The sequence below is a fragment of the Pogona vitticeps genome, chromosome 1 (genome assembly GCF_051106095.1).
Source record: "Pogona vitticeps strain Pit_001003342236 chromosome 1, PviZW2.1, whole genome shotgun sequence".
Classification (NCBI taxonomy): domain Eukaryota; kingdom Metazoa; phylum Chordata; class Lepidosauria; order Squamata; family Agamidae; genus Pogona; species Pogona vitticeps.
In genome coordinates this window covers 356137572-356163768 of record NC_135783.1, presented here as the reverse complement: position 1 = coordinate 356163768, position 26197 = coordinate 356137572, and the positions used below count along the sequence as shown (strand labels likewise).

Genomic DNA, 26197 nt, shown 5'->3' with positions numbered 1-26197 from the left:
AACTATTGAGAATGCATGTTTAATACAAAAATACAGAGTCACTGTTCTTTGTGCAGGAAATTCAATTGTAAAACATTCTCTTGGGGGTTTATTACACAGCAACTTTTAAAAACATTATTTTCCTTCTTAAAAAAAAAAAAACACCAAGCGGTTTCCAAAACTAAGGCCTCTTTACACGGCCCATTGCTGGGGGAAGACCACTGTCCCCCTAGCTCAGAGCTCTTTAGAGCACACAGGGAAGACATGAGCAAGGTAAGCATTTCATTCTGTTCTGCAACATTAGAATCAAACACGCAAAGGCCCTTGGTTGTTCATTAAAAACAAGAAAACACCCTGGCTTTGAGCAGGGGCCTGGAGCGCTGGCTTTTACACGGGCTGGAGGGCAACGAAGCCGAGAGATGCGGGGAGGCTGGCTAAGAAGAAAAGTATAAGTCTTCTTCCTCGTCATCATCATCTTCCTCCGATTCCAGTCGTGGATTCCCTGGAAAGAGCCGCCCCAGCCCAGAAGAAACTAGGGGACCTGCAGCAGCAGCAGGAGGAGGAGAAGAAGGTGGAGAAGAGAGACCCTGTGAGTAGCTTTGCTTTCGGGGGGAGGAGGCAGATGCAGGCCCCCCCCCCGGGAACAGAATCATTCCAAGACTGGGTCTCGAGGGAAGGGATTCCCTCCAAAGCTACTGACAAGGGAGTGCAGTTTTACCGAGCCTTGTGTCCCCTGGCTTTGAAGCTTCTGTCCTCCAGTAGGGGGCAGGTTTTCTAGAGCACCTGCTTGTGTGGACGACTAGCATGAGCTCAAGTCTAACAAAACTGGCTAGTCGGCCGCCGTTAAGGGGCCACAAGTCTCTTCGGCTGTTTTTGACGCCACAAAACTAACACGGCAGCTGCCTTCCAGGAAGCTTGCGGGAAGCGTGGATGCAGGAACCTGGGGGGAGGGGGCTGAAGGGCACTCGATTTCATCAGCCGGAGAGCTAACCAGACGATCCCTAACTGTGTGGTTGATAGGCAGGGGAGAGTGATCCTCACTGGCTTTCTAGAGTCCCCTCTTCCTCTCTTGCACACCTGAGACAGGCAGTGCAGGGGCCCGTATTGCTGGCCCCCTCCCCTTCCTGTGACCCCTTCTGTGGCCAGGAAAGCACCCCAAAGCACCACCCTCCCTCCCAGCTGTCCCGTCTGTCGGTTGAAAGAGCCGCTTACCTTCGGATTGAAAGAACTTTTTTTTTCGGGAAGTGGGAGTCGCCGAGATGGTCTGTGCCTGTTGAAGACAAAAGAAACCTCGTTCCACCACCCTGCCCAAAGAGACTCGGGGAAAACGAAAGCAAGACAGGTGGTTCAGCTTTGAACGGCAACAAAATCGGTGCAAGAGTGAAGCATGGGAAGCCCACCCGCCAGGCTCCTGGGCAGGAGACAACACCCACCCACCCCCCGATTCCCTTGTGGCAGAAAGCTAGGCGAAAGGGGGCAACTTTGACCCCGTCAGGACCATCCAATGAATGGCCTTTCAAGGAGCTGCTCTCTCAAAAGAAGCTCGCCCTGAAGAGAGCAGTGGTGTGCTCGGCAGCAGCAGCAGCAGCCGTCCGTTCCCCAGAGCTGGCAAGGAGAATCCCAACCGAAACCTGCACGGCGGTCGGCTTTGGACGACTGTGCCCAGTCAAGAGAGGCCTCCTCGCTTCCCTCCCGTCAGCAGAAAGTGGTCAAAGCTGCCCTTGGGGAGGGGAGGGGGCTGCAGAAGCCGTCCTGGCCACTCCGTGTCCAGCTTCTCAAGAGCTCTTGGGGCAGGGCAGGGGGGCAGGAGGAAGAGGAACTGCCTTCAAAAGACCCACTCCTCGGTCTCGATGGCAGATCCGGCGAGGGAAATCTTACCGCCTTCTTCTTCTTCACGTTCTGCCAGGTGGACTCCTTGCCTCTGATGTTCTTCTGAAAGCGGAAGACCTGCTTGTCACGGTCTGCCCTGAAATACGAAATGTTTTAAACACCCCGAGAGGCGAGACTTACTAGAGTTGCATCTCTAGGAAGCAGAAAGAGGGGGTACTGGCAGGGAATTTTGTCATCCGCTGAAAAAGAGCGGGCAAAATCGAAACCCACCACGTAGAATCTCGGGTCGCAGAGGAGCTGCCAGAGCAAGCGACTCAATGACCCTCAGCAAAGACGCTGGGAGGAACCATGGCTGGAAGGCACCAGCAGCCGCAGCCAGGGGGAGAATGACGGGGGAAGAGGCACTGGGCCAGCTCTGCACCCACCCACCCCCCAGCTGCCTTGCCTCAGGGCTGCTTGAATCCCTTCCCTTTCTTTACCCCCCCCCCCCGCTGGCCAATTCTCTCCCTCTTTGCTGGTCCCACCAAGAGCACTTTAAAAACTGTATCTGAAACTCTAGGTGTGGCCCAATATATCTGGCAGGAGTACTGGAGAGTGGGAGGCGAGCAGGAGAAGGGCTCCCACTGGTTCTTTGCCTTTTCCCTCCCAAAACTTAATTTGAAATTTATAGGCAGCTCCTATAGCCCTCCACTGTGTATGGGGGGATGGGGGGGGTTTAGGAATGCTGACTTGTTGCCCTTTCTCCAGCACATTTCAAGATGCCAACCTCCGTCGCACTCAATGGGCTGAACCGGAGTTTGGCACAGAGTTACTTGGGATGTTGCACTTCCCCCTGAATTTGAGGATTCTGTTCCTGGCTCAGAAAAAAAGAGGCGTTGGTTACAGTATGTTGTGTCTTAGGAAAGGACACACACAAACACGAGAAGAAAATGGCATACCAAGGGCAGGGACTCGCTGTCAAGTTAGACTCAAGTCACACCTGTGACCCCACTCAGGTTTTCTCAACAAGTCAGACTCAACTCGCAACTCAAAACCCACCCACTCCTTTTTTTCCTGGTGGGAAAAAAACCTTGTTTTTAAGAGGGACTCAGACTTGGGACTCAGATCCGAAGATTAGCCAAAATCCTCGCTCCGTACGCCAATCAATGCAGGCGGTCCCTTCGGGGCACCTCCGGGGCTCCCGTCTGACAGCACAATCCCGACTGTCCCCCACCCCCTTCAAGAGGAGGTGGAGGCGGGTGGGAACGGGGACCCGGACCTGCTCAGCTGCCTCCTCCAAAGCTCCCTCCCTTGAACCCTTCTCTCACTCACTCACTCACTCACTCTCCCTCTGCCTCTTGGGACAGTGGCCAGCAGGAGCCTTCTTCCTCCTTAAACAGGAAACAGACTCCCAAGCCTGGGGGTAGGATGGGTGGGGAAGAGAGATCCTTGAAAGGGCTGGCTTTGGCCAAAGGGGCTGGTCTGATCTACATGGAAGGTCAGGTATGGAAATGAATGCTAACCCCATGCAATGGGAAAATGGAAGCAAGAGGAGAGATGGAAGGCTAGTGGAATACAGGACACCCTGGCATGGCCTGGATATCGACTCCCTTCAAAATCCCCCCCCCCTGCATGCTTGTGTTGACGCCCCTGGTTAACGATGACCCAGGCGAGCCGGTGGGGTTGGAGAAAGTGGTCCACAGGGGACTTGCCTTTCAAAGCGGGCCCCAAAGAAGCACACCCACCTGTCAAGGGATTCCAGCATGCCTGGGCTGACGTGCTCGCACTGGGGGGTCTTCACCAACGGGAAGAGGGCAGAGGAAGGTGTGGTGGGGTGACTGTCTTTGATCTGGAAGATGTCTTCCTCGGGGACCGTGAGGAACTGTGGCAACTAGAGAGCACACCCTTGTTAAACCCCAGGGCAGAGGCGGCCTTCCGACAGCCACCTTGGCCCTGATAGGGGGAGACCCTTTGAAGGGGGGGCGCAAGTCACCCCTCCCAAGAGAAACGGGTCTATCTTCTGACTTGGTGCATTTTCACGGGACAAGTCCTGCCGCCATGAACATCTCTGTCCGCAAGGCGCCAAAAGGAGCGTCAATTTTCCCCCAGAATGCGAATCTCAACTGCGCACGCCCAAAACTCCTCGGGAGCCTTTCAAGAGGTTGCACGAGCCTACTACTGGGCTTGGAAGCCAGCCAACGTCAAAGAGACCCCTGAGCTTTGGGGCAAATTTAAAGCCCATCACGAGGGCCAGTTCCCAAGCCCGGAAGGAGCGCCGCATTCTTCTTCCCCACCCGCTGGCTAGGGGGCCCATAACCATGGAGACCGCGGGAGCCGTCAAAGAAAAGAGACACTCTCGGGCGCAACAGGTGTGATCTATTTACTTTGCGATTCTTGTTCTGGAAGGGGGTGGCCGTGAAGAGGTCGTCGTGGTTGTCCTTGGGCATCTGTTCAAGAAACTTCCGCATCTGCTGCTTCCGCTTCAGCGTTCCCACCTTGGCGACGATGGGGATGGGCTTCCGGGCCCCTTCCTCTACTAAGAAGCAGGACACAGAAAGAGAGCGGTCGGCGGGAAGACTCACCTGGGCAGGAAAGGATCTGCAGCCCCAGGAGGCCAGCTGCCCGAGAATAGCCTCTGACTCCCCAGGACTCTCTCGGGTCTGTCCCTCCCCCCAGCTTTACGCCCACCTTCACCTTCCGCCCATCCTGCGTTACAGAAGTGCAGGGGTTTTAGAAGGTGCATTTCAAGGCAAGAGTTCAGCTCTGCTCCCGAGATTTAGAGCCTGAGGCCTCCGGCTTGGCTGCCCACAGGAGGCGGCTGGCGTTAGGTCAGACCTGCGCCTCTGTCCTCCTTTTTCCCAGGCTTGGTGGTCCTGGCGAGGGCCCGCTTCCTGCCCTTTTCCTGCTCTGCCATGTACCTCTGCTGGCACTCTTCAGCCGACCTCGTCCCCACGCTCTCGGCGACTTCCATCCAGAAGCCACTCTTGTATTTGGGGAAAGAAGCCACGGCCCTACAAGACACAAAAAGCAGCCCCCGGGAGAAGGCGGACGTTAGTTCAGACCCTCACAAGGAAGTCGCTGCCATTCCACTTTTGGATCAGGGTGCTGGGCACGGCCCTGGCCACTGGGGAAGGCAGCACCGGTTGCTCAAGGGGGGAGCTGCCATCCCCATGAGACGGATCAGCCAAGAAGGGGGCGCGGGGAAGGGATCAGGGATTTCTCTTGGAGAAGGACAGGGCTGGCCGGGCGAAGGGGGGGAATGGGCAGAAGAGCCACCGTGAACCGCTGGGAAGATAAACCAAGCAAGGTTTGCGAAGGTCGTTGTTGGACCTCAGAACTGTAGGGGACACCCGTCTGGCAGGACCAAGGAGGTCGGATCCAGCCTCACCACTTGCCTGTGCAGCTTCTGCAGTTCCTTCTCCGACCAGTCCTCGCTAACCTCCGGAAGAGGATCCACGGCCTTCCACGGCCGCCTCTGGCCAAGGGTCCTTCCCGGGGCGGCTAAGTGTTCTTTACAATGGGAAAGGTGGCCGTTGGCCCTCGGGGCCGCTCCTGTTTGCTTTCCTGGGTTGAGCCGGGGCTCTTCAGGACCTGCTTCGCTTTCGGACTCCGATTCAAAGACAAACTTCTTAGATTTCTGCGGGCCCCGTTTGTTCTGCCTCTCGAGCCCAGGAGACCCTCTGTCCGGGTCTGGGGAGGGGCTCCTGCGAGGGAGTTCTTCTAACTGCCCAGAGCAAGAAACCCTCATCCTGCCGCTCGGAGGAGGATTCCCTGTTCCCCTCGGATCAGACGATGGCTTCTTTGCATCGCTCTGAACGCTGCGGAGTGCCTCTCTTTTAGAACAGGGCTGTGTTTTCCTCTTAATACGTGGAATGTCTTCAGTGGAGGTGTCTTCCTCAGTGGTGGGAAAGCTCTCCACCACTGGCTCGTTTTGGTGCATTTTTTTCAGAGACCTGAGTGGGTATTTGAAACGGGCCGGTTCTCCAGCAGCCTTGCTTGCTTGAAGGCCGTTTGGTGCTCTTCCTTGCTTCACCACAGTTGGCTCTCGTTGGGAGTGGCCGACGTGCCCCGAGTTCTTTCCGCACAGCTTCTTAAGGTTCAGTGGGGTCAAGGCAACAACAGCCTCTTTCCTGCCGGCATCCACAATCATACGTTCGCAGTCGCTCTCTTCGGAATCGGAAACAAAACGGCGTGAATTTTGTTTATTTCCATGCTCACTGTCGCTGGGGAACCTCCCAGTTCTTGTACTAGTTCTTCCTGAGGGGCAAAAAAACCAAAAAAAGAGAATATAGAAATAACATTAGAATCACAGAATAATGGAGCTGGAAGGGGCCTATAAGGCCATGGAGTCCACACACAGTTCAGGAAACCAAGTAACAGTATATCTGATGGATAATTTAATGTTCTCCTGAAGGACTCTAGCACTGGAGCGCTTATCACCTCCACCGGAGGTCATGGGTTCCCCTGTCGTACTGCTCTAACAGTTAGGGAAATTTTCCTGATACTCAATCAAAATCTGGCTTCCTGGAACTTGAGCCCATGGTTGCATGACTGAGAACAGATCCTGCCCCTCCACTGCCCAGCAATCTTTCAAGTATTAGAAAAGTGCTAGCCTGTCTCCTCTCGGTCTTCTTTTTCTAACGCTGAACATTCCCAAACCTTTCCGTCTTTCCTCGCAGGGCTTGGTTGCCAGCCCCCTTTGATCATCCTCATTGCCCTTCTCTGAATTTCTTCCAGTCTGTCAGCATCCTTCTTGAAGTGTGGTGTCCAGAACTGGAGACGGAACTCAAGGTGAAACCTAACCACTGCTGAATTGGGGGGAGGGGGACTAGTACCATATGTGATTGGGAGAAGACACCTCAAGGCAGCCTAAAACAACATTGGCCTTTTTTTGCAGCCATATCACACTGTCGGCTCGTGATCAGCAAGTATTCCAAAATCCTTCTTGTTCATAATACAGCATTACTGAGCCAAGTACCCCCCACATCTTGTAACAGTGTATTTCTTAGCCCTCCTTCACTCACTTCACTCATCCTCCATGATTTCAAGCAAATAGTTAAGACTATGGTTTTGAAATTTGTTCAGCCAGTTCCTTCAAAATTGCTAGAGGCAGTTCCTCTAGTCCTGGAGATTTGAACTCATTCAGAGAAATAAGGTACAGTGGTGCCTCGCTTAACGAGCGCACCGTTTAACGAAGAATCCGTATAGCGATCCCTTTTTGGGGATCGCTATACGGATCTGCCCCAATCGCCGCACTCGCTTTGCGACGATTGGGGCATCCGGCGGCCATTTTGGAGCGCCGATCAGCTGATCAGCGGCTCCAAAATGGCCGCCGGATGACCCGAAATGTCCCCCTATCAGTGTTTTCGCGCCCTCCCCTTGCTTACGGAGGTCGCGAAAACGCTGCGGGGGGGCATTTCGGGTCATCCGCGGCCATTTTGGAGCCGCCGATCAGCGGCTCCAAAATGGCCGCCGGAAACGAAAACATCTCTGGAGGGGTAAGTTTGGACACTTATTGGAACGCATTAAACTAAGTTTAATGCGTTCCAATAGGCTTTCCTTGCCCGCACAGCAATGTTTTCGTATAGCGAAGGTTAATCCGGAACGGATTAACCTCGCTATACGGGGCACCACTGTATTTCTTGACTATTTTATTAATCTCGGGCTGCAATCCTGTCCCCTCTCTTTGTTCTTCACACTTGCCTGGAGGAGTAAAGCCTGTCTTTTGAGAGAAGACGCGCTGAAGTTGGAATTGAGCCCTTCTACCTTCTTCTTTCCCCTTCATGGATTGCTGCCTTGTCATGGTGAAGGGGCTTGAGGAACTCAGAGAAGCTATGGGCTATGCCGTGCAGGGCCACCCAAGACGGACAGGACATAGTGGAGAGTTCCGACTAAATGCAATCCACCTGGAGTAGGAACTGGCAATGCCACTCCAGTATCTTTGCCAAGAACGCCCCATGATCAGAAACAAAAGGCTAAAAGATATGACGCTGGAAGATGGGACCCTCAGGTTGGAAGGCGTCCAACATACTACTGAGGAAGAGCGGAGGACAAGTACAAGTAGCTCCAGAGCTAATGAAGTGGCTGGGCCAAAGCCGAAAGGACGCTCAGCTGTGGACGCGCCTGGAAGTGAAAGGAAAATCCAATGCTGCAAGGAAAAAATACTGCATAGGAACCTGGAATGTAAGATCTATGAACCTTGGGAAGCTGGAGGTGGTCAAACAGGAGATGGCAAGAATAAACATTGACATCCTGGGCATCAGTGAACTAAAATGGACAGGAATGGGTGAATTCAACTCAGATGATTATCATGTCTACAACTGTGGGCAAGAATCCCGTAGAAAGAATGGAGTAGACCTCATAGTCAACAAAAGAGTGGGTAAAGCTGTAATGGGATACAATCTCAAAAATGATAGAATGATGTCAATACGAATCCAAGGCAGACCTTTCAACATCACAATAATCCAAGTTTATGCACCAACCTCCATTGAAATTGAACAATTCTATGAAGATTTACAACACCTTCTAGAACTGACACCAAAGAAAGATGTTCTTCTCATTCTAGGGGACTGGAATGCTAAAGTAGGGAGTCAAGAGATAAAAGGAACAACAGGTAAGTTTGGCCTTGGAGTTCAAAACGAAGCAGGGCAAAGGCTAATAGAGTTTTGCCAAGAGAACAAGCTGGTGATCACAAACACTCTTTTCCAACAACACAAGAGGCGACTCTATACATGGAAATCACCAGATGGGCAATATTGAAATCATTGATTATATTCTCTGCCGCCAAAGATGGAGAAGCTCTGTACAGTCAGCAAAAACAAGACCTGGAGCTGATTGTGGCTCTGATCATCAGCTTCTCATAGCAAAATTCAAGCTTAAACTGAAGAGAGTAAGAAAAACCACTGGGCTACTCAGGTATAATCTAAATCAAATCCCTTATGGATACACAGTGAAGAACAGATTTAAGGAACTCGATTTGGTGGACAGAGTGCCTGAAGAACTTTGAATAGAGGCTCGTAACATTGTACAGGAGGCAGCAACAAAAACCATCCCAAAGAAAAGGAAATGCAAGAAAGCAAAGTGGCTGTCCAAGGAAGCCTTACAAATAGCAGAAAAAAGGGAAACAAAATGCAGGGGAGATAGGGAAAGTTACAGAAAATTGAATGCAGACTTCCAAAGAATAGCAAGGAGAGACAAGAGAGCCTTCTTAAATGAACAATGCAAAGAAATAGAGGAAAATAACAGAAAAGGAAAAACCAGAGATCTGTTCAGGAAAATTGGAGATATCAGAGGAACCTTTTGTGCAAGGATGGACATGATAAAGGACAAAAATGGAAGGGACCTCACAGAAGCAGAAGACATCAAGAAGAGGTGGAAAGAATACACAGAGGAATTATATCAGAAAGATTTGGATATCCCGGACAACCCATTCCAGCTGAACTATTTAAAATCTTAAAAGATGATGCTGTTAAGGTGCTACATTCAATATGCCAGCAAGTTTGGAAAACTCAACAGTGGCCAGAGGACTGGAAAAGATCAGTTTACATCCCAATCCCAAAGAAGGGAAGTGCCAAAGAATGCTCCAACTACCGCACAATTGCACTCATTTCACATGCTAGCAAGGTTATCCTCAAAATCCTACAAGGTAGGCTTCAGCAATATGTGGACCGAGAACTCCCAGAAGTACAAGCGGGATTCCGAAGGGGCAGAGGAACTCGAGACCAAATTGCTAACATGTGCTGGATTATGGAGAAAGCCACAAAGTTCCAGAAAAACATCTACTTCTGCTTCATTGATTATGCAAAAGCCTTTGACTGTGTGGACCACAGCAAACTATGGCAAGTCCTTAAAGAAATGGGAGTGCCTGACCACCTTATCCATCTCCTGAGAAACCTATATGTGGGACAGGAAGCAACAGTTAGAACTGGATATGAACAACTGATTGGTTCAAAATTGGGAAAGGAGTACGACAAGGCTGTATATTGTCCCCCGGCTTATTTAATTTATATGCAGAATACATCATGTGGAAGGCTGGACTGGAGGAATCCCAAGCCGGAATTAAGATTGCCGGAAGAAATATCAACAACCTCCGATATGCAGATGATACCACTCTGATGGCAGAAAGTGAGGAGGAACTAAAGAACCTTGTAATGAGGGTGAAAGAGGAGAGTGCAAAAAACGGTCTGCAACTCAACATCAAAAAAACTAAGATCATGGCCACTGGTCCCATCACCTCCTGGGAAATAGAAGGGGAAGAGATGGAGGCAGTGACAGATTTTACTTTCTTGGGCTCCATAATCACTGCAGATGGAGACAGCAGCCACGAAATTAAAAGACGCCTGCTTCTTGGGAGGAAAGCGATGACAAACCTTGACAGCATCTTAAAAAGCAGAGATATCACCTTGCCAACAAAAGTCCGAATAGTCAAAGCTATGGTTTTTCCTGTAGTGTTGTATGGAAGTGAGAGCTGGACCATAAAGAAAGCTGACCGCCGAAGAATTGATGCCTTTGAATTGTGCTGGAGGAGGCTCTTGAGAGTCCCCTGGACTGCAAAGAGAACAAACCTATCAATTCTAAAGGAAATCAACCCTGAGTGCTCACTGGAAGGACAGATCCTGAAGCTGAGGCTCCAATATTTGGGCCAACTCATGAGAAGAGGAGACTCCCTGGAAAAGACCCTGATGTTAGAAAAGTATGAAGGCAAGAAGAGAAGGGGACAACAGAGGATGAGATGGTTGGACAGTGTCTGCGAAGCAACCAACATGAATCTGACCCAACTCCGGGAGGCAGTGGAAGACAGGAGGGCCTGGCGTGCTCTGGTCCATGGGGTCACGAAGAGTCGGACACGACTAAACGAAACGAAAACGAACCTTCTTCTTTGTCCTGTTCCCCCATCGCCATTGAGGAGCTGAGCCATTGTTTCTTTTCTGTCTGTTTCTTGACATCTACCTGAAGAATGCTTTTTTTGTTGTTGCTTTTAGCATCTCTTGCTACCCTCAGCTCATTCTCAGCTTTTGCCTGGCTAATGCCATCCCTGCAATTCCTTCCTACTTGTGTGTACTCTTATTTTGCAGCCTGGCCTTCCTTCCACTGCCTATATGTGTCCTTTCTTTGGTTTGGGGTCCTCTCTGAGCTTTTTGTGAAGCCATATAGGCCTTATTTGCTGCCCTCCATCTTTTTGTCTTGTTGGAACTGTTTGTAGTTGTGCTTTAGCCTTTCATTTTTAACAAGCTCCCAACCTTCTTGAACTCCCTGTTAGGATCTCCTGCCATGGGACCATTCCTATCATTGCTCTGAGTTCATTAACACTGGCTCAATTGTTGTATTCCAGTCATGCGAACCATCCCACCAAGTTTCATTTACCCCTGTCAAGTCATATTTATTTCATAGAATTAAAGAATAACAAAGTTGGAAGGGGCCTCTAAGGCCATCAAGTCCAACCCCTTGCTCAAGGCAGGAATAGAAATCAATAGATATCTGCCAGGTGGTTGTCTACATTTCCCTTGAAGGCTTCCAACATTGGAGCACTCACCACCTCTCGGGGTAATTCGTTCCACTGTCATACTGCTCTAACAGTTAAGAGAATTTTTCCTGATATTCAACCAATATCTGGCTTCTTGTAACTTGAGCCCATGGTTGTGTGTCCTGCACTCTGGGATGACTGAGAAGAGATTTCCAGTTCTTCTCATGTGTTTCCCATACTCCTGGCATTCGTATATAGAGCTCAGAGGCTGTGTGCTTCTGAAATGTTTATGCTGACATGTTTATGCTGATATGTAAAACATTTGTTTATGCAAATGTGAGGGTTTTTTTACAAATATCGTATTTGAAATATCGAATATGAGATTTGTACAACCTCACATTTGAAAACAGATATTTGTTTGAGGCCGGCTACAGTGAAACTAAGCTATATGATCCCTTTGCTGAGGAGAGACTTGCAAATGGAAGCAATGCTGACCAAGTGGAACGAAGATCCGGAAGCCTAGCATGAGAGATCCCCTTCCTCTTACGCTTTTTAACCAACCAGGGTAATGTGTTGTATATAAATGGTTTGCTGTTTGGCATGGTCTCAGTCTCTCCCCTCCACCCAACCTCTTTATTATTTTATTTATAGCCATCAATATCTGTTGGTTTGTATTGATGGAAGTGTCGCGCCTTGAGGCTCTGCCGATGGCCAGAGGAAATCAAAGTAGAAATACCCTGGTGAAATTCTGGCCCACATCCCAGCTGCTCAGACGACACCAAAGGCCATTGAGCCCAGCTCCCCAGCCTCAATAGAGAAGCCCAGGCGCCTTTTGAGAACCGCCTGAGAAAAGTCAGCCACGGGCAGAGAGGAGGGCACACGCCAGCCTCCTCCCCACCTGCCCCGTCCCACCCAGATGGTGGTTAGCCCATCCGACCTGAAACCTTCTTAACCCTCTGGCAGCACTCAAGCTGTCAATGTGAACAAGAAGCTCCTCCTCCACCTCCCAAGGAAGTTCTTCTCAGGCGGAAGCCAACTCCCCCCCCCCCGACCTCTCAGGACTCCCATCCTGAAGGCTGCTGCGCCTTGGAGGAAAACAAACCGATGGGGGTGCAAACGCTTTTTACCTTGAGCTCGGCTCGGATCTGCTTCCTTGGGGGCCTTCAGGTGGCCCGTTTCGTCTTCCTTTGATGAGGTGCAATTTCCCCTGCTCTGAGGCCGTCTGCTGCTCACTATCTAAGAAACGAGGCAACCCGCACGTAAGCAACAGAGAACTGACGATGGACCTCCAGGCAACGTCACTCAGCCCAAAGTGCACTTTTTAAGCTCTGTCGCAAAGTCGAAAAGGTCACAGAGCTTTCCCCCCTGTGCAACAGACAGGGCCGGCTTCACCACAGACTGTCCTCGCAGAGCAAAGAGGCCAGGTATCGGCGAAATGCTCCGGTGGCCCCTCAGCCCGCCCGCTCCTTTCACCTTCCCATGCATTCAAAGTCGTGAAGAGCAGCTGGCATGCCCCAGAGCAAGCTTCCCCCTCTCAATCTGCCAAAAGCTCAAGACTCATGTACTGCTAATTTGATGGCCTGATAACAGTTTTGCTTTCTGGTCCATGTACCATTTTTCAGGGCACGACTGCCAATTCAAGATGGGGTACAAGACTTTATCAAGAGACACTAATAATAAAAAGTATATGAAAATAAGCATCCACTTGCACCTTCCTCCCTAAAAGCCGAGCAGTGGCCATTAATGCCTCAAGAGCAGCCAGCCATACAATGCACCCTGGGGGAGGGGGGCTTGCCGTTCCTGGGGGAGCCCCACAGCCTAAGTGCAGGGCCAGCGGCCACGTCGGAAAAGGCCTTGTTCCTGTCACTCATGGCAGGCTAGGCAAAGAGCAGGACCTCGGTGATGGACTTGCCAGGCTTGGGAGACCAGCTGTCGATCAGAAAACTCGGGCCCGGGCCTCTGGAGGCTTTACCAGTTTAAAACCAGCCCTTTAGGTCACGGGGCCGGTGAAACTAGTACGGAAATAGTGAACATGTTCTGAATGACCACCATGCCAACCCACCAGCTTACTCGGTGCTCCCCCAGCTAACCAATGGAGCTTGTGGCCCCACAGAGAGCAAGTCAGGACAATTCAGCCTGTCCCAGAGGTGAGGAATGCTTTTATTGGATGGGCCCAGAGCTGGTGAATGAGCCAACTCGAGGCACTCTTGGCCACCAAGGTCTTGTCCATCAAGACCACCTTGAGACATTTCAACACTCCTCCCCCCGCCCCGCATATGACAGGCTGCACACCTCCATTCCAATCAGTCCTCAAGATAGACCTCTCTTGTCTTGCCAGCTTCTGCCTGCGTTGTCTCATCCATGCCAAAAGCGCCCCCGGTACCCATTTTCAACAGTGATGAATATCCAAAGAAAAACCCGGTCTTACAGGAGACAAGTAGTTGGTGCTCCCTTTGGTCACCGTGATGTTCAACGCCTGGTCCACAAGAATCCGTTCGCCACACCAGAACTGCAGGGGGGGTTTCACACGGCGGCCACTGCGGGTGAAACTGGTGCTGTGGTCATTCTGCACAGAGGGTGCTTTTCGCGGCTGACCTACCGAGAACAAAAAAGAGAAAGGAATTTTCCTTCACCAAGAAGCATCTACAGTGGTGCCCTGCATAGCGACGTTAATCCGTTCCAGGATTAACACTGCTATCCGGAAACATCGCTATGTGAGGGGGAAAACCCCATAGGAACGCATTAAACTCTGCTCTCCACACCTGAAGCATCTCCCGGCAGCCTGGCGGCTGGATTCGGAAGGGCCATCTGCAGAGCCTGCTTCGCCCACAACGGCCAGCGCCAAGCGCTCCCGGACCTTGCCTTCCAAAAAACCTTACAGCCAGGTGAAGAAGGGAAGAAAATCATGGCTGGCTTTGCTTTCTGACAGAAAAACTCAAAAGCTTTCAAGGGTCCAGATTCCTTCAGCTGGCCAACCGTGAGCTGAGAAAATCTGAGAAAAATGAAAATCAAAAACACCTCCCCACCCCCCTGAAAAAGTCCCCAGGCCTAGCATCTTGTTTCTCTTAGATGGGAAATTCTGTAGAACGTGCGCCAGGAAGTAAATGGAGGCACTCTGGACGATCAGCACAGCCAAGCACATACTTGAAAATAATTTAATAGACAAGTCCACCCAAACTCCTTGGAAAAGACTCAGTGGATCCCATTTCTCCTCAGCCAACGTGGCCTGAGACACAAAAAGCAAACAGCAGGACAGGGAGCAGGGACCAGAGAGCCCGGCTGAGGATGGAGGAGAAGTGGAGTCGCTGGGGGAGGATGCTAGATTTTAAAATACCTTTCTGCAAAATGTAGCCAGAAAACAATTCTGGAATGGATGGCTCTTGAAGAAAGCCCCAGGAACAAGCTGTAAAAACTGGCTATTAGAAGAAAATGCTAGGGACACCAAGGTGGAGCCAAGGAAGGATACACTTACCAAGCTTCTTGGTACTCTTCAGTTCCACTACTTCGTAAGTCGTATTCTTCATTTTAGACGCTTCCTCCATATTCAGGGGCACATCTTCCCGTCCCAAATCTTCTGTTTCCACAGAATCCTCTCTTTCATTGCTCTTCTCACTTAAATGGATAGTTCTCCGGTCTCTCCTAGTGTCCAGTAATTTTGGAAGAAAAGACTAATAATGCACTGCCAGAATCCTCTTACATATTTGCTTATGCTGGTGCCACCCGTGAAGAAGTCAGCACTTGTTTGGTCTGTCATGCAACTGCTTGCTGCGTGACAAGAAGAGAGAGGGGTCAGCTTCTTCACTGGTGGCAATTCACTGCAAAAAGTGGCATGGTCAGAGTTATGCTGGCAGGATTCTGCCCCCAACACCTCCCAGACAGGATCCTTCAGGAGCCAGAAGTATATGGAATGTTCAAAGAGGGTGGCATCCGCAGTGATTCTGAAAGGGCTGCCTTCTGATAACCCCTTGATTCGGGGCTGTTCGTGGGGCTGCTGGCGTCCTGCCACCTCCCAAACGCCACGAAGGCCCAAGCCCTGAACGCCCATAAAACAGACAAAGAAAGCCCACTCCTTGGTCTCTCCCAGGAGAAGAAAAACCCACACAGATAAGAAGAGTCCACGAGACTATCGCAGGCTTCTGACAAGGAAATGCTCGTTTGGCCGACACAGGAGGGCTGGAAAGAAAGAGTGGCCGTTGCCCAAGGCCATTTTTAACATGAACACAGCAAGGACAGAGGATGCCAGGCTTTCCCCGGCTTGTCTTGTACAGGGTTCTTGAAAAAAAGGCTTCAAGATGGTTTTGTGCAATGAATGGCAAAAAGACAGACTCTGCCCCTAACAGTAATCTGTCAGGAATAAAAAAGAAAACTAACAAACAAACAACTTGTATTGAACGGTGAGGTGTTTTCTGACTCTCTCAGGATTCCAGATTATTAAGGGTTTAAGCAAAAGGGATGGGGGTGGAAGCCAGTGTGGGGCAGTAGATTAAGAAAGAGCTGGATTGGGCTCAGGAGAGCTGGGTTCAAATCCCTCCTTGGCCCAGGAAACTCACTTGGGGAAGGCGTGGGACAAGGCTAAGCCATTCTCTGAACCTCCTACATCCCTCAAAAACCCTATTAGGGCCACTGTAAGTCAGAGGCAATCTTTACAGCACACAGACGCAAACAACGGGATTAGAATTTGCACAGAAGTCGGCATCTGGCATTTCCTAAAGGGGGTCAACCTTGGGATTCTGTCACTTCTGCATCAGGATGCAGTGAGATTAACAGTCCCCAAATGTACCTTGGCTGGGCCAAAGAGCACATGGCCAGGGGCTGACACTGGGCAGCCCTGTTACGACTCTCCACCTTGCATAGTTTCCTATTCTGAAGACTCTGCAACCCCCCCCCCCCCCAAAAAATAAGACTCTGGAGCACTGAAATACCCCACCCAGTTATTGGCACGAGGTTTAACAGAGACCTGGGGGTGCCACGGCTTCAGTTCCACTCACCTCCTGAGATGAAGGAGCAGATCATCGACAAACATCTTCCAGTTTCTTGGAATTCCAGACACAAACCTTTTGATGAAAGTCGCTGGGATTCCTGTTTGAACAAAGATTTTCTGTATCCTTTTTACCCACGTGAGGGGTACATCCCAGCTCTACTGTTCAAATGCTTGCAAAACAACAGGGATCGCTCTCCATTTCTTTAGAGGGAAGGGGGAAAGGCCCGCCATTCTGAAATCACAACTGGAGCCTTGGCAATTTTTGAGGCTTAAGGAGGTGGGCAGAGTCTGGATAACTGGTTACAGAGAGGGGATATATCCAGGTAGGGACAAATTTCCCTTTGACAGATCAAGCAGCGGCCTCTTTGCACAAAGGAGAGTATTCAGGCAACTCCTGGAGAATCTTAACTGAGGCCCATAAAGCAAAAATAACTCCAGGAGAGCCCGTGTCGGGTAGCAGCGAGAGTGGCTGGAGGGCAGCTTCTGAAGCCCAGGACCGAGTCCCTCCTCCTCCTCCACGGAACTCACCAAGTGACCCCGTGCCAGTCACGTTGGCCAGCCCTGACCTACCTCACAGGGTTGCGGGGAGTGTAAACGGAGGGAAAGGAGAGCCCCTGCGGACAGGACGAAACTCAGGATATGAATGTAGCAAATAAATGATTTAAGCCAGGTTGCCAATCTTCCCTTCCGCCAAAGAAGCATTATCTGATCAATGTTAGGCTCTCGCGGAGGAAAACAGTTATAGAAGCGAACCTTGCCAGCCTTTGAGATGCCAACTGACACAGCCTCCCCTCCCACCCAAAAAGGCCTCCTCCTCCTCCTCCTCCTCCTCCTCCTCCAAGGCCCGCCCGCCTGACCTTCCTTCTTCATGGTGGTGGCGTCTATCCGCCCTTCCAACAAGTAGACGTTTCCCGATAAAGTTTTCACTTTGTTATGTGCCATTCGCTCCACAATTGCGTTGCTGTGCCAGTAAATGTCTTCCATATCCCTGGAACACAAGAGGGGGACAAGAGAGTGTTCCACAAGGCACCAGAGGAGAAGAATTTAAAGGAAGAACCGAACCCTCACGGCCTCCACCTCGCTTTCCCTCAAGATCTGCCCTGCCATTTAAAAGAATGGCCACTGGGGTTGTCAGAATGTTTTAGAGCCTTCTCCTCTGTGAGATAACCAGGTTTCTACTACAACAGGCTGAGCTGAAGAAGTGGCCCCTTTTCTTTCTGAGCCCTAAGCCAGAGTGTGTCGGACCGGAAAACAAGGAAGACAATGCCCCCATCTCAAGACGATGCTTCTTCCCAGTCTGACTCTGCTGCACAAATCCTTTGGGCTTCCTGCATCACCGTAAAACTCAAGAGGCCTCCAATGAAATTGCTTAGTAGCAAATTCCAGAGCAGCCAAACAGGCAAAGAGATATTTAAACAGTCGTCAAAACAAAAACAAAACAAAATGGTTTCTTGCCTCCGTTTTCCTTCCAGGCAGACTGCAGTGTTGTTCTGGATCACTTTGATTCTCCATTCACTGAGACATATTATTGGCCTCTCCTTCACAAAAAACAATATATATATATCAGGAAAAACATTAAGAAACCACATTTCCATTGCTGCTAGAGGCACAGACGGATTGATCATCTGCATCTACCTCTGAGACCTTTATCCAGAATATGCATGCAAGTGGCCAAAAAGGCAAAATGTTTTTTTTCTGGAATAAAAAGACACTTTGTGGAATAAAGAGCAGCCATTCTGGACTGGTTCACAAAATGTTATGCTCTGGGCTTGCTCTGCCTCGATGTACTTGTGCGCAGGCAGCCAGAGAAACCTATTCAACCTGTACAAGTTTTCCATACAGGTGGAACGGGTGCACACATGTACATGTAGAAATGTATATGAGTCTTTGACCTGTGGTCAAACAGCAGCCTCTGATCAAGGAATACATTTGTTCACTTGACAACAACAGTGCTTCACACAAAAGTACAGAAGTGGCTGACTCCAGCTGGGAGAACACCAAAGCACCATCAACTTCAAAATCCCAGGAAAGGCTCCGCAAGATACTGAAGAACAAGCAATTCCCAGAATCTTTTTTAAATAAGAGGAAACACTGTTGTGTAGTCTCTTCTGTTTTATTTGCAAGTACTACAAGTACAGTAGCGCCTTCACCTACGACCATAATCCATTCCAGAAGATGGACATAAGTCGAAATGGTCATATGTCGAAGCACCATTTCCCATAGGAATGCATTGAAACTCTATTGATCCATTCAAGCCAAAGGAAAAAAAAATTAAAAAATCACTGCAAGACTCGTTGGAAACACGATTAATCCCTTCCGGCTGAAGGGGGGAGGGGAGGAGAAAAGCAATCAAGCGTGCAAGACCCATTGCAAATGCACAGAAAAAAATGGAGCAGATTGGAAATGCACAGAGAACAGAGGGACAAGATCGGAAATGCACAGAAAATAAAGGAAAAAGCAAGGCGAGAATGCAGGACCCATCGGAAATGGGGGGAGACAAAAAAAACAACCCCCCAAGACTCATCACAGCACAGAAACATAACCCCCCAGCCCAAAACCACGCTGCAAAAACACCCCAAAGTTTTTTAAAAGCAGAAAACAGCACCTTACCTCCCTGCAAACATACACACGCTCACTCCGAAGTAGGAGGAGGCAGTCCCAAGCCTCTAACGACACTCTCTCTCTAACCATCAGGGCAAAAGAGCCACAAAGAAGCAGCCTCTTTCACCACCTCCAGTTAGCAATTTGAATTCCCTGTCTTTCCCCCCTGCCTTTTTCTGTTCGTAAGTGGAAGCTCCGGCCACAAGTCAAAGCAAAATTTTGCGGCCGGAGCTGGTCATAACTTGAATTGGTCGTAAGTAGGGATGGTCGTAAGTGGAGGCACCACTGTAACCACTTGGAGCAGGATCTACCCTGGAAGAAAAAGTTCTAGTACAAGGAGAACTGCATGTTCCTGCAACCACCAACATCTGGTGGCCAGAAGAACACCAATTCTTCCGCCTGAGTGCACCACCCAAATCTAACCTCTTGGTTGGCTGATGCCCTAAACGTCCACTTCAACAATAAAGCAAGACGGTTGTTGTGGGTTTTTCGACTTTAAACACTAGTTCACCTAATACCTGCCCACAGAACTCCCTCCTGCTAGATAAGGGAAACCTGTTTGCAGCACCCATAAAATGGTTCCTATTTCTCCTTTCTCGCAGTAAGGTAAAGGTTCCCCTTGACATTTAGTCCGGTCGTGTCCGACTCTAAGGCACGGTGCTCATCCACGTTTACAAGCCATAGAGCCAGCGTTTGTCCGAAGACAATCTTCCGTGGTCACATGGCCAGTGCAACTAGACACAGAATGCTGTGACCTTCCCACCCTGGGAATACCTATTTATCTACTCACATTTACATGCTTTCAAACAGCTAGGTTGGCAGGAGGAGCTGGGACAAGTGATGGGAGCTTACTCAGTTGCGTGGATTCGATCTTACAACTGCTGGTCTTCTGACCTTGCAGCACAGAGGCTTCTTCGGTTTAACCAGCTGCGCAAATTTGAACAGCAAGAAGCAACTGAATGTATGGCTGTTTGTGCCATCATCTTAATGACACACACATGGAGGAGGTCTGTGAAGCACCCCCACAAACACACACACACAAAACCCCTGCATGGTTGGCTGAGGATTCCTACAGCAAAGCGTTGTGCTGCTTTCCAGGTCACAACCTAATCTCTGCACCTGCACACACAGAGAGGACGAAGAAGAAGAACCAGGTGACCCGAGAGCAGCCAAGGGCCTGCAACCCTTCTGCACACAATGGTTTAAGACTTCCTCCCAGGACAGATGCGGTCTTAAAACAAAGAGTCGGAAGGTCTTCCCATCAGGCATCTAGAAAAAAAAGGCAGGAGGAGTTTTCACCTCCGCCCTTTGAGCGCCTCACTGAGGCACACACAACCGAGCAAGGAAGGAAGGAGGTTTACAGGTCTTCCACCCTCGAAGACACACTTCCCCACCTGAACTCATGGCAAAGGAAGGAACACGATTCTGACACGAGATGGGCAGCCTACCTCCTTGCCTGCACCGGCACTGGTGGTGCTTTCCAAGGGAGGGGTCTCTCCTGCTCTTGGCTTCCTCGGTATGTGGACTTTGGGAGTAGCAAAAATGATGTCGCACAAGTGCTGGGAAGGCCTCGGAGGCCCAGCACCAAACGCAGGCAGTCCTCTTTGGCCAGCTGTCTGCTTGGATGGCTGCAAAGCACCTCCTTCGCAAGAAGGCCTTCCCGGGGCCATTTCTTGTTCTTGTAGAGGGCCACTGTTCACGTCCGGAGCATCAGCGGCCACCCTGAAGGTTTCATTGCCCAGTTCAGCCGGTTCCACAAGGAACGCATCGTCCTGATGGACAGTCGTATCGGGACTCTCTTTGTTAAGTTCATTCCAAGGTTGGACTGGCTCCGATAGCGTCAAAGAGGGCTTTGCTGCAGCCGGAAGGAGGTCGCTCCCCTTGGCCTGGCCCCCTGGAGCATCTCCTGCAGAAAACCCAAGATCAACCCCTGTTCATCAACCTCTCAGGGCTAATTAACAGGCCTCCATAGAGCCAGGACAGCCCCTCTGGCAGTCGGTCGGCCCATTTTCATGAATGGATGGCCCTATTCAACAGACTTTGCCTGCCCTCTTGGGCACCTCCCTCCAAAAGAACCACAGCTCTGTCACAAAGCACCACCTTCGCATACAAAAGCCAGGTTGGTGGCTGAGGACTTTAGGGCCACAATCCTGTTGCTTAAGGTAGTAAATCATACTAGAGCCGGCCCAGTGAATCAATGAGGATCTGGTGAGTCTACTCTTCAATAGGTTCCACTGATTTAAATGGGCCTCCTCTAACTGCTACTCTCATTAGCACAGCAAGCCCCAGGTAGAGCAGGCCCATTTGCATCAGTAGAACTTACGGAGAAGCTGAAGCACCAAATCCTCTTTGACTCAGTGGGCCTAATCTAGTGTAATTTACTATACTAAGCAACAGGGCTCTGGGACAGGGAGAAGGAACCTGGGGCTTCTTCAACAGAGAGAGGCATATGGGTCCAGTCTGCTAAGCTTGGCAAAGGATGGCATGACAAGACCATGTGGCTGCTCTGCAAACTTTGGCAAAAGGAACACTACCTGGGAAAGCCACCAAACGTCCCCTCACAGAGAGAACCTCAGGACCAGATGTCACAGAAGTCACCGCAAACACAGCAAAGGTGCCTCCAATGCCCCAAGAGGTCAAGGTTTTGGGGGGGGGGAGCAAAATATACCTCACTTTCCTAGGGGTTGAGGGCTAGGCATTTTGACAACTGCTGCCTTCCCATGGAGGCACTGAGAATTCACCCCTTCCTAGATAGCTTCTTCCCCACAGAGAATTGACTGCTATGAGCTCATAACATTCTGAGCTTTGGTAATCGAAGCATCTCATCTATGTTTTTTGAGCAGCGTTATCGACTTGTACGGAAGAAACATGAACCACAGAACGAGACAGGAGGACAGATGTTCTTAAAAGCTCCAGCCTTCACTAACACAGGACCATTCATTAACACAGGATCCTAGCAAAAGGATCTTGCTTCTTTCTCAAATTAGATTTCTGGCTGAGAGAACGGTTAATTCTTCTGATCTACCAGCCATCACGAGAGATGAAGCACACACAAATTAGGATCTTTTTTGCGACGGCTGTATTCAATATGCAAGACTGACAGTGTCACATAGTACATGGCACTTTAATGCTTGATGGAAGAGGGACTAGCAGGGGAGAGCAAGGGGTAGGTGGCAAGGTGGGAGAAAGCTTTCAGTCTAATATTTCATAACCTGAACCCCAAAGTCACCAACCAATGACTTGCAACCCCCCTTTTTTAAATAAGGCCTGCAGTGCAATGTAGTAAAAGAAACGCCAACGCAAACCACTTCAGAGATTTCTACTTGAGTTTGACAGGCAAAAGAAACATATGTTGTTGTGGGTTTTCGGGTTCTTTGACCATGTTCTGAAGGTTGTTCTTCCTAATGTTTCGCCAGTCTCTGTGGCCATGGGCATCTTCAGAGGACAGCAACCTGTGCTCTGGTGTAGTAGTTTGCTTGGGTCCCGTTAGGAAGAACAACCTTCAGAACATGGCCAAAGAGCCCGAAAAACCCACAACAACCATTAGATCCCGGCCGTGAAAGCCTTCGCGAATAAAAAGAAACATTGCTTTCTTTGTGAGGAATGAATGCTTCCTTCCGTGCCCACAAGATGCTTCTACTGCATCTTGTGGACATGGAAAGACAAATAAAACATTTCCAGTGCAAAGATGGATGCAACCATGTATCACGGCTGGCGGGTAGAGGAACCTCTTTGCAAACCTTTCTGCTGCAACTTCTGTTTCACGCGTGAGAAGAACTTGTGAGGGGATTCCAACACCTCAGAGCTTGTGGCTGCACAAGTTTTGTTCCCTGCAGTAAGATAGGGCCCTGCAATAGAAGAAATGGTTCTCAGATCCAACAAGAGGTAAAGCTTCTCGTAAGTAGTTCACAAGAGATCACAATGCAGACTCTACAAGGTTCGCTACTTAAAAATTTCATACAAGCATAGAATCGTAGCTGTGGAAACCTAGACAAGCTTCCAAGCAAATCCAGGGATTCCCTGGAACAAGGTGTGACATACCTTGGATTCCATACTCATTCACCCATCAAGCACCTCCTTTCCTGCCAAACCACTGTGGTTGGAGCCTCACTGACCTTTTCCCTGTTCTTTCCAGGAGAACCTGCACCTGCCTCCCAAAGCAACACTCTGGGGCATGCATGGTGTGTGTGTGTTGTGTGGGGGGAACAAGTTACTACAAAGTAGTACAGGAAGACCCCTTCATGGATTGCTGCCTTGTTGTGGCGAAGGGGCTTGAGTCATCCAGAGAAGCGAAGGGCTCTGCTGTGCAAGGACACCCAAGACGAACAGGTCAGAGTGGAGAGTTCTGACTCAACGTGATCCACCTGGAGCAAGAACTGGCAAGCCACTCCAGTATCTTTGCCAAGAAAACCCCATTGACAGAAACAAAAGGCTAAAAGATATGATGCTGGAAGATGGGACCCTCAGGTCAGAAGGCATCCAACATGCTACTGAGGAAGAGCAGAGGACAAGGACAAGTAGCTCCAGAGCTAATGAAGTGGTTGGGCCAAAGCCGAAAGGACACTCAGCTGTGGACACGCCTGGAAGTGAAAGGAAAGTCCGATGCTGCAAAGAAAAATACTGCATAGGAACCTGGAATGTACAGTAAGATCTATGAACCTTGGGAAGCTGGAGGTGGTCAAACAGGAGATGGCAAGAATAAACATTGACATCCTGGGCATCAGTGAACTAAAATGGATGGGAATGGGCGAATTCAACTCAGACGATTAGATTACAAATAGAAGGGGAAGATATGGAGGCAGTGACAGATTTTACTTTCTTGGGATCCATGATCACTGCAAATGGCGACAGCAGAATTAAAAGACGCCTGCTTCTTGGGAGGAAAGCGATGACAAACCTCAACAGCATCTTAAAAAGCAGAGACATCACCTTGCTGACGAAAGTCTGAATAGTTAAAACAAGGGTTTTTCCAGTAGCGATGTATGGAAGTGAGAGCTGGACCATAAAGAAGGCTGACCGCCAAAGAATTTATGCTTTTGAATTGTGGTGCTGCAGGAGACTCTTGAGAGTCCCCAGGACCGCAAGGAGAACAAACCTATCCATTTTGAAGGAAATCAACCCTGAATGTTCACTGGAAGGACAGATCCTGAAGCTGAGGCTCCAATACTTTGGCCATCTCATGAGAGTTGAAGACTCCCTGGAAAAGACCCTGAAATTGGGAAAGGGTGAAGGCAAGAGGAGAAGGGGACTACAGATGATGAGATGGTTGGACAGTGTCATCGAAGCTACCAACATAAATTTGGTCCAACTCCGGGAAGTAGTGGAAGAGAGGAGGGCCTGTTGTTCTTTGGTCCATGGGGTCACAAAGAGTCGGACACGACTTAACGACTAAACAACAACAACAAAAGTACAGGAAGGGAAAGTAAGAGAAAAAACCAACAGAGGATTCTTCACGAGTTGAAATGGGAAAACTAGTTGGCATGAAAACGGAAGAAGAATATAAAATAAAACTGTATTTTGCAGAAGCTTGGTTGGAGTTGTGCTGGTCAGTTGCCACCACACCTCTCCGGGTATTGTTATGTGCGGTCAATCAACTTCTGACTTATGTTGACTCTCAAAGGGGTTCTGAGACTTTCAAGAATGTCACATACCTTTGTCTCTCTCTCTCTCTTTCTCTGAGAGAGACAGACAGAGAGATTCTGGGGCCAAGGAGGGATCTGAGCCCAGCTCTCCCAAATCCAAGTTGCACTTTATCCACTACACTTTACTGATTCTCCTATCTGGGAGCCCTAGACAGAACAGCCATAGTTCCAATCATACTAAAACGATCCCAATATGGACAAGATTCTGCTAAGCAGCAGGACAAAGAACAAACCTTTTTCTACGTTTGCCTCGCCAAGCGGCTCCTCAGCTTGCGATTCCTTGGGCTTTTCACCTTCAGCTTCCAATTTCTTGCTTTCCAAAGAGAACCGATGCCTCTCAGGTGTGAGGATATAATCTGTGGTGCTGCTGACGGCTAACAGTTTATTTTCTAGAGGTTTCTTCTGCTGTCTGGCCAGAGCAGCCCTAGTCTTCATTCTTGAAAAGATTTTGGCTGGAGACTCAAGAGATAAAGGCTCACAAGCTTTACGTTTGAGGAAGGCATTCCTCGCCAGTAGCCCATGTTCTGTCTCCACACAGGGGGAAAGTGGCCTCCCTTCTTCCGAAGCTGGTGTGATCGCAGTCAAGTCCAGGAGCCCATCCACATGGAGGCCACCCACGATTAAAGTGGACTGGAGGATTTCTCCTCTTTCACCCTCTTTCCCCAAATTCATGTTCTTGGAGGCAAGAACCGCTGAAGGAAAAACTGTTTTTTCTGAAGCTGATCCCAAAGAGTCGCCCGGCTGGAATTTCACCAAGTCCTTCAGGGGTGTCCCACTAGGGACGTGGCTCAGGGAAACGGCTTTCAAGGCCATGTCTCCTCTTCTGTCAGAAGATGGAGGCCTTGGGACCCTCCTGCCTTTTCAAAGGCTAGCCACTGCCTTGACCAAAGAGGTATTCATTAATCTGTTTTAATCCCACAGAGAAAACTGCATTCATTGAGGGGTCTTTTTTTCCACTGGTCAACTTTGTGCCTTCACATTTCAGCTTCTTAAAAAAAGGAGAATTAGGGTTATTTTTGTTTCTTCAGGAATACAGAGAGAGAAAGAGAGAGAGAGAGATTTTACTGGTGTTGGATTTGCCCACTAATCATGCGCCGATTCACTTCTCTCCTATTAGGAGGCGAGTCCTTCCCAATTGGATTACAAACAGCACAGGAATACAGTATATGAGGAATTCACACACACACCCGCCCCGCGAGGTAGGCTCTTCGACCCCTCCCCCAGCCCCTGAGGGGAGACCCCCTCCCCTTCTTTCTCCCCCACCCAATTTCTCTCTCTCCCCTCAGGACCAGGCCTCCGCCATGGGCTCCCCCCGCCTCAAGCGGAAAAGTGACTTTCCCCCGCCGACGGAGGCTGGGAGTTGTAGTCCCGGAGGCTGGGAGTTGTAGTCCCTGAGGGGCGCCGCTTTCCCCTCAGGAGCCCTTTTCCCCCCTCCCCCGCCCCCGCCCCGTCCCTTCCCTTCCCGGGGAGGGGCAGCTCCCCCCCCCGGAACCCCCTCCCTCACCTGCCGGCCTCAGCGCCAACCGTCGGCCGCCCGCCGCCACCCCGTTCGAATCCCTGGCGCGCCGCCTCCGCCGCCGAGGATTGGGCGAGAGCGGAAACGTCACCGGCGCCGCCCGTGTCGTCATTTCGGCTCGACGAAGGTCGCGGCGGCCGCCATGTTGGAAGCGGGCGCAGCTTTTCCGGGCCTTCTTTCCTTTCTTACCCCCACTCCACCCCCGC

General features: G+C 50.1%; 1 protein-coding gene across 5 annotated transcripts; it reads right to left on the bottom strand.

Moving 5' to 3' along the window:
• Positions 1–26197, bottom strand: MIS18BP1 (MIS18 binding protein 1). 5 transcript variants are annotated; one of them, XR_012082740.2, is made up of 17 exons: positions 25980–26197; positions 24709–25460; positions 22574–22681; positions 20282–20739; positions 17688–17770; positions 17090–17220; positions 16240–16330; positions 14724–14890; positions 13680–13846; positions 12379–12487; positions 5184–6045; positions 4707–4799; positions 4173–4324; positions 3534–3679; positions 1858–1945; positions 1192–1249; positions 1–520 (listed from the first exon to the last, which is right to left on the bottom strand). XR_012082740.2 is itself a non-coding variant. In XM_072986941.2 (17 exons), the coding sequence occupies exons 2-17, from the start codon at positions 25286–25288 to the stop codon at positions 414–416; spliced, it is 3480 nt and encodes a 1159-aa protein (XP_072843042.2). In that variant the 5' UTR covers positions 25289–25460; positions 25980–26195; the 3' UTR covers positions 1–413. The 5 variants fall into 5 exon arrangements, 3 of the variants coding, with proteins under 3 accessions (XP_072843042.2, XP_078240653.1, XP_072843041.2); XR_012082741.2 differs by having other exon boundaries at positions 4173–4321; XM_072986941.2 differs by having other exon boundaries at positions 4173–4321; positions 4624–4799; positions 25980–26195.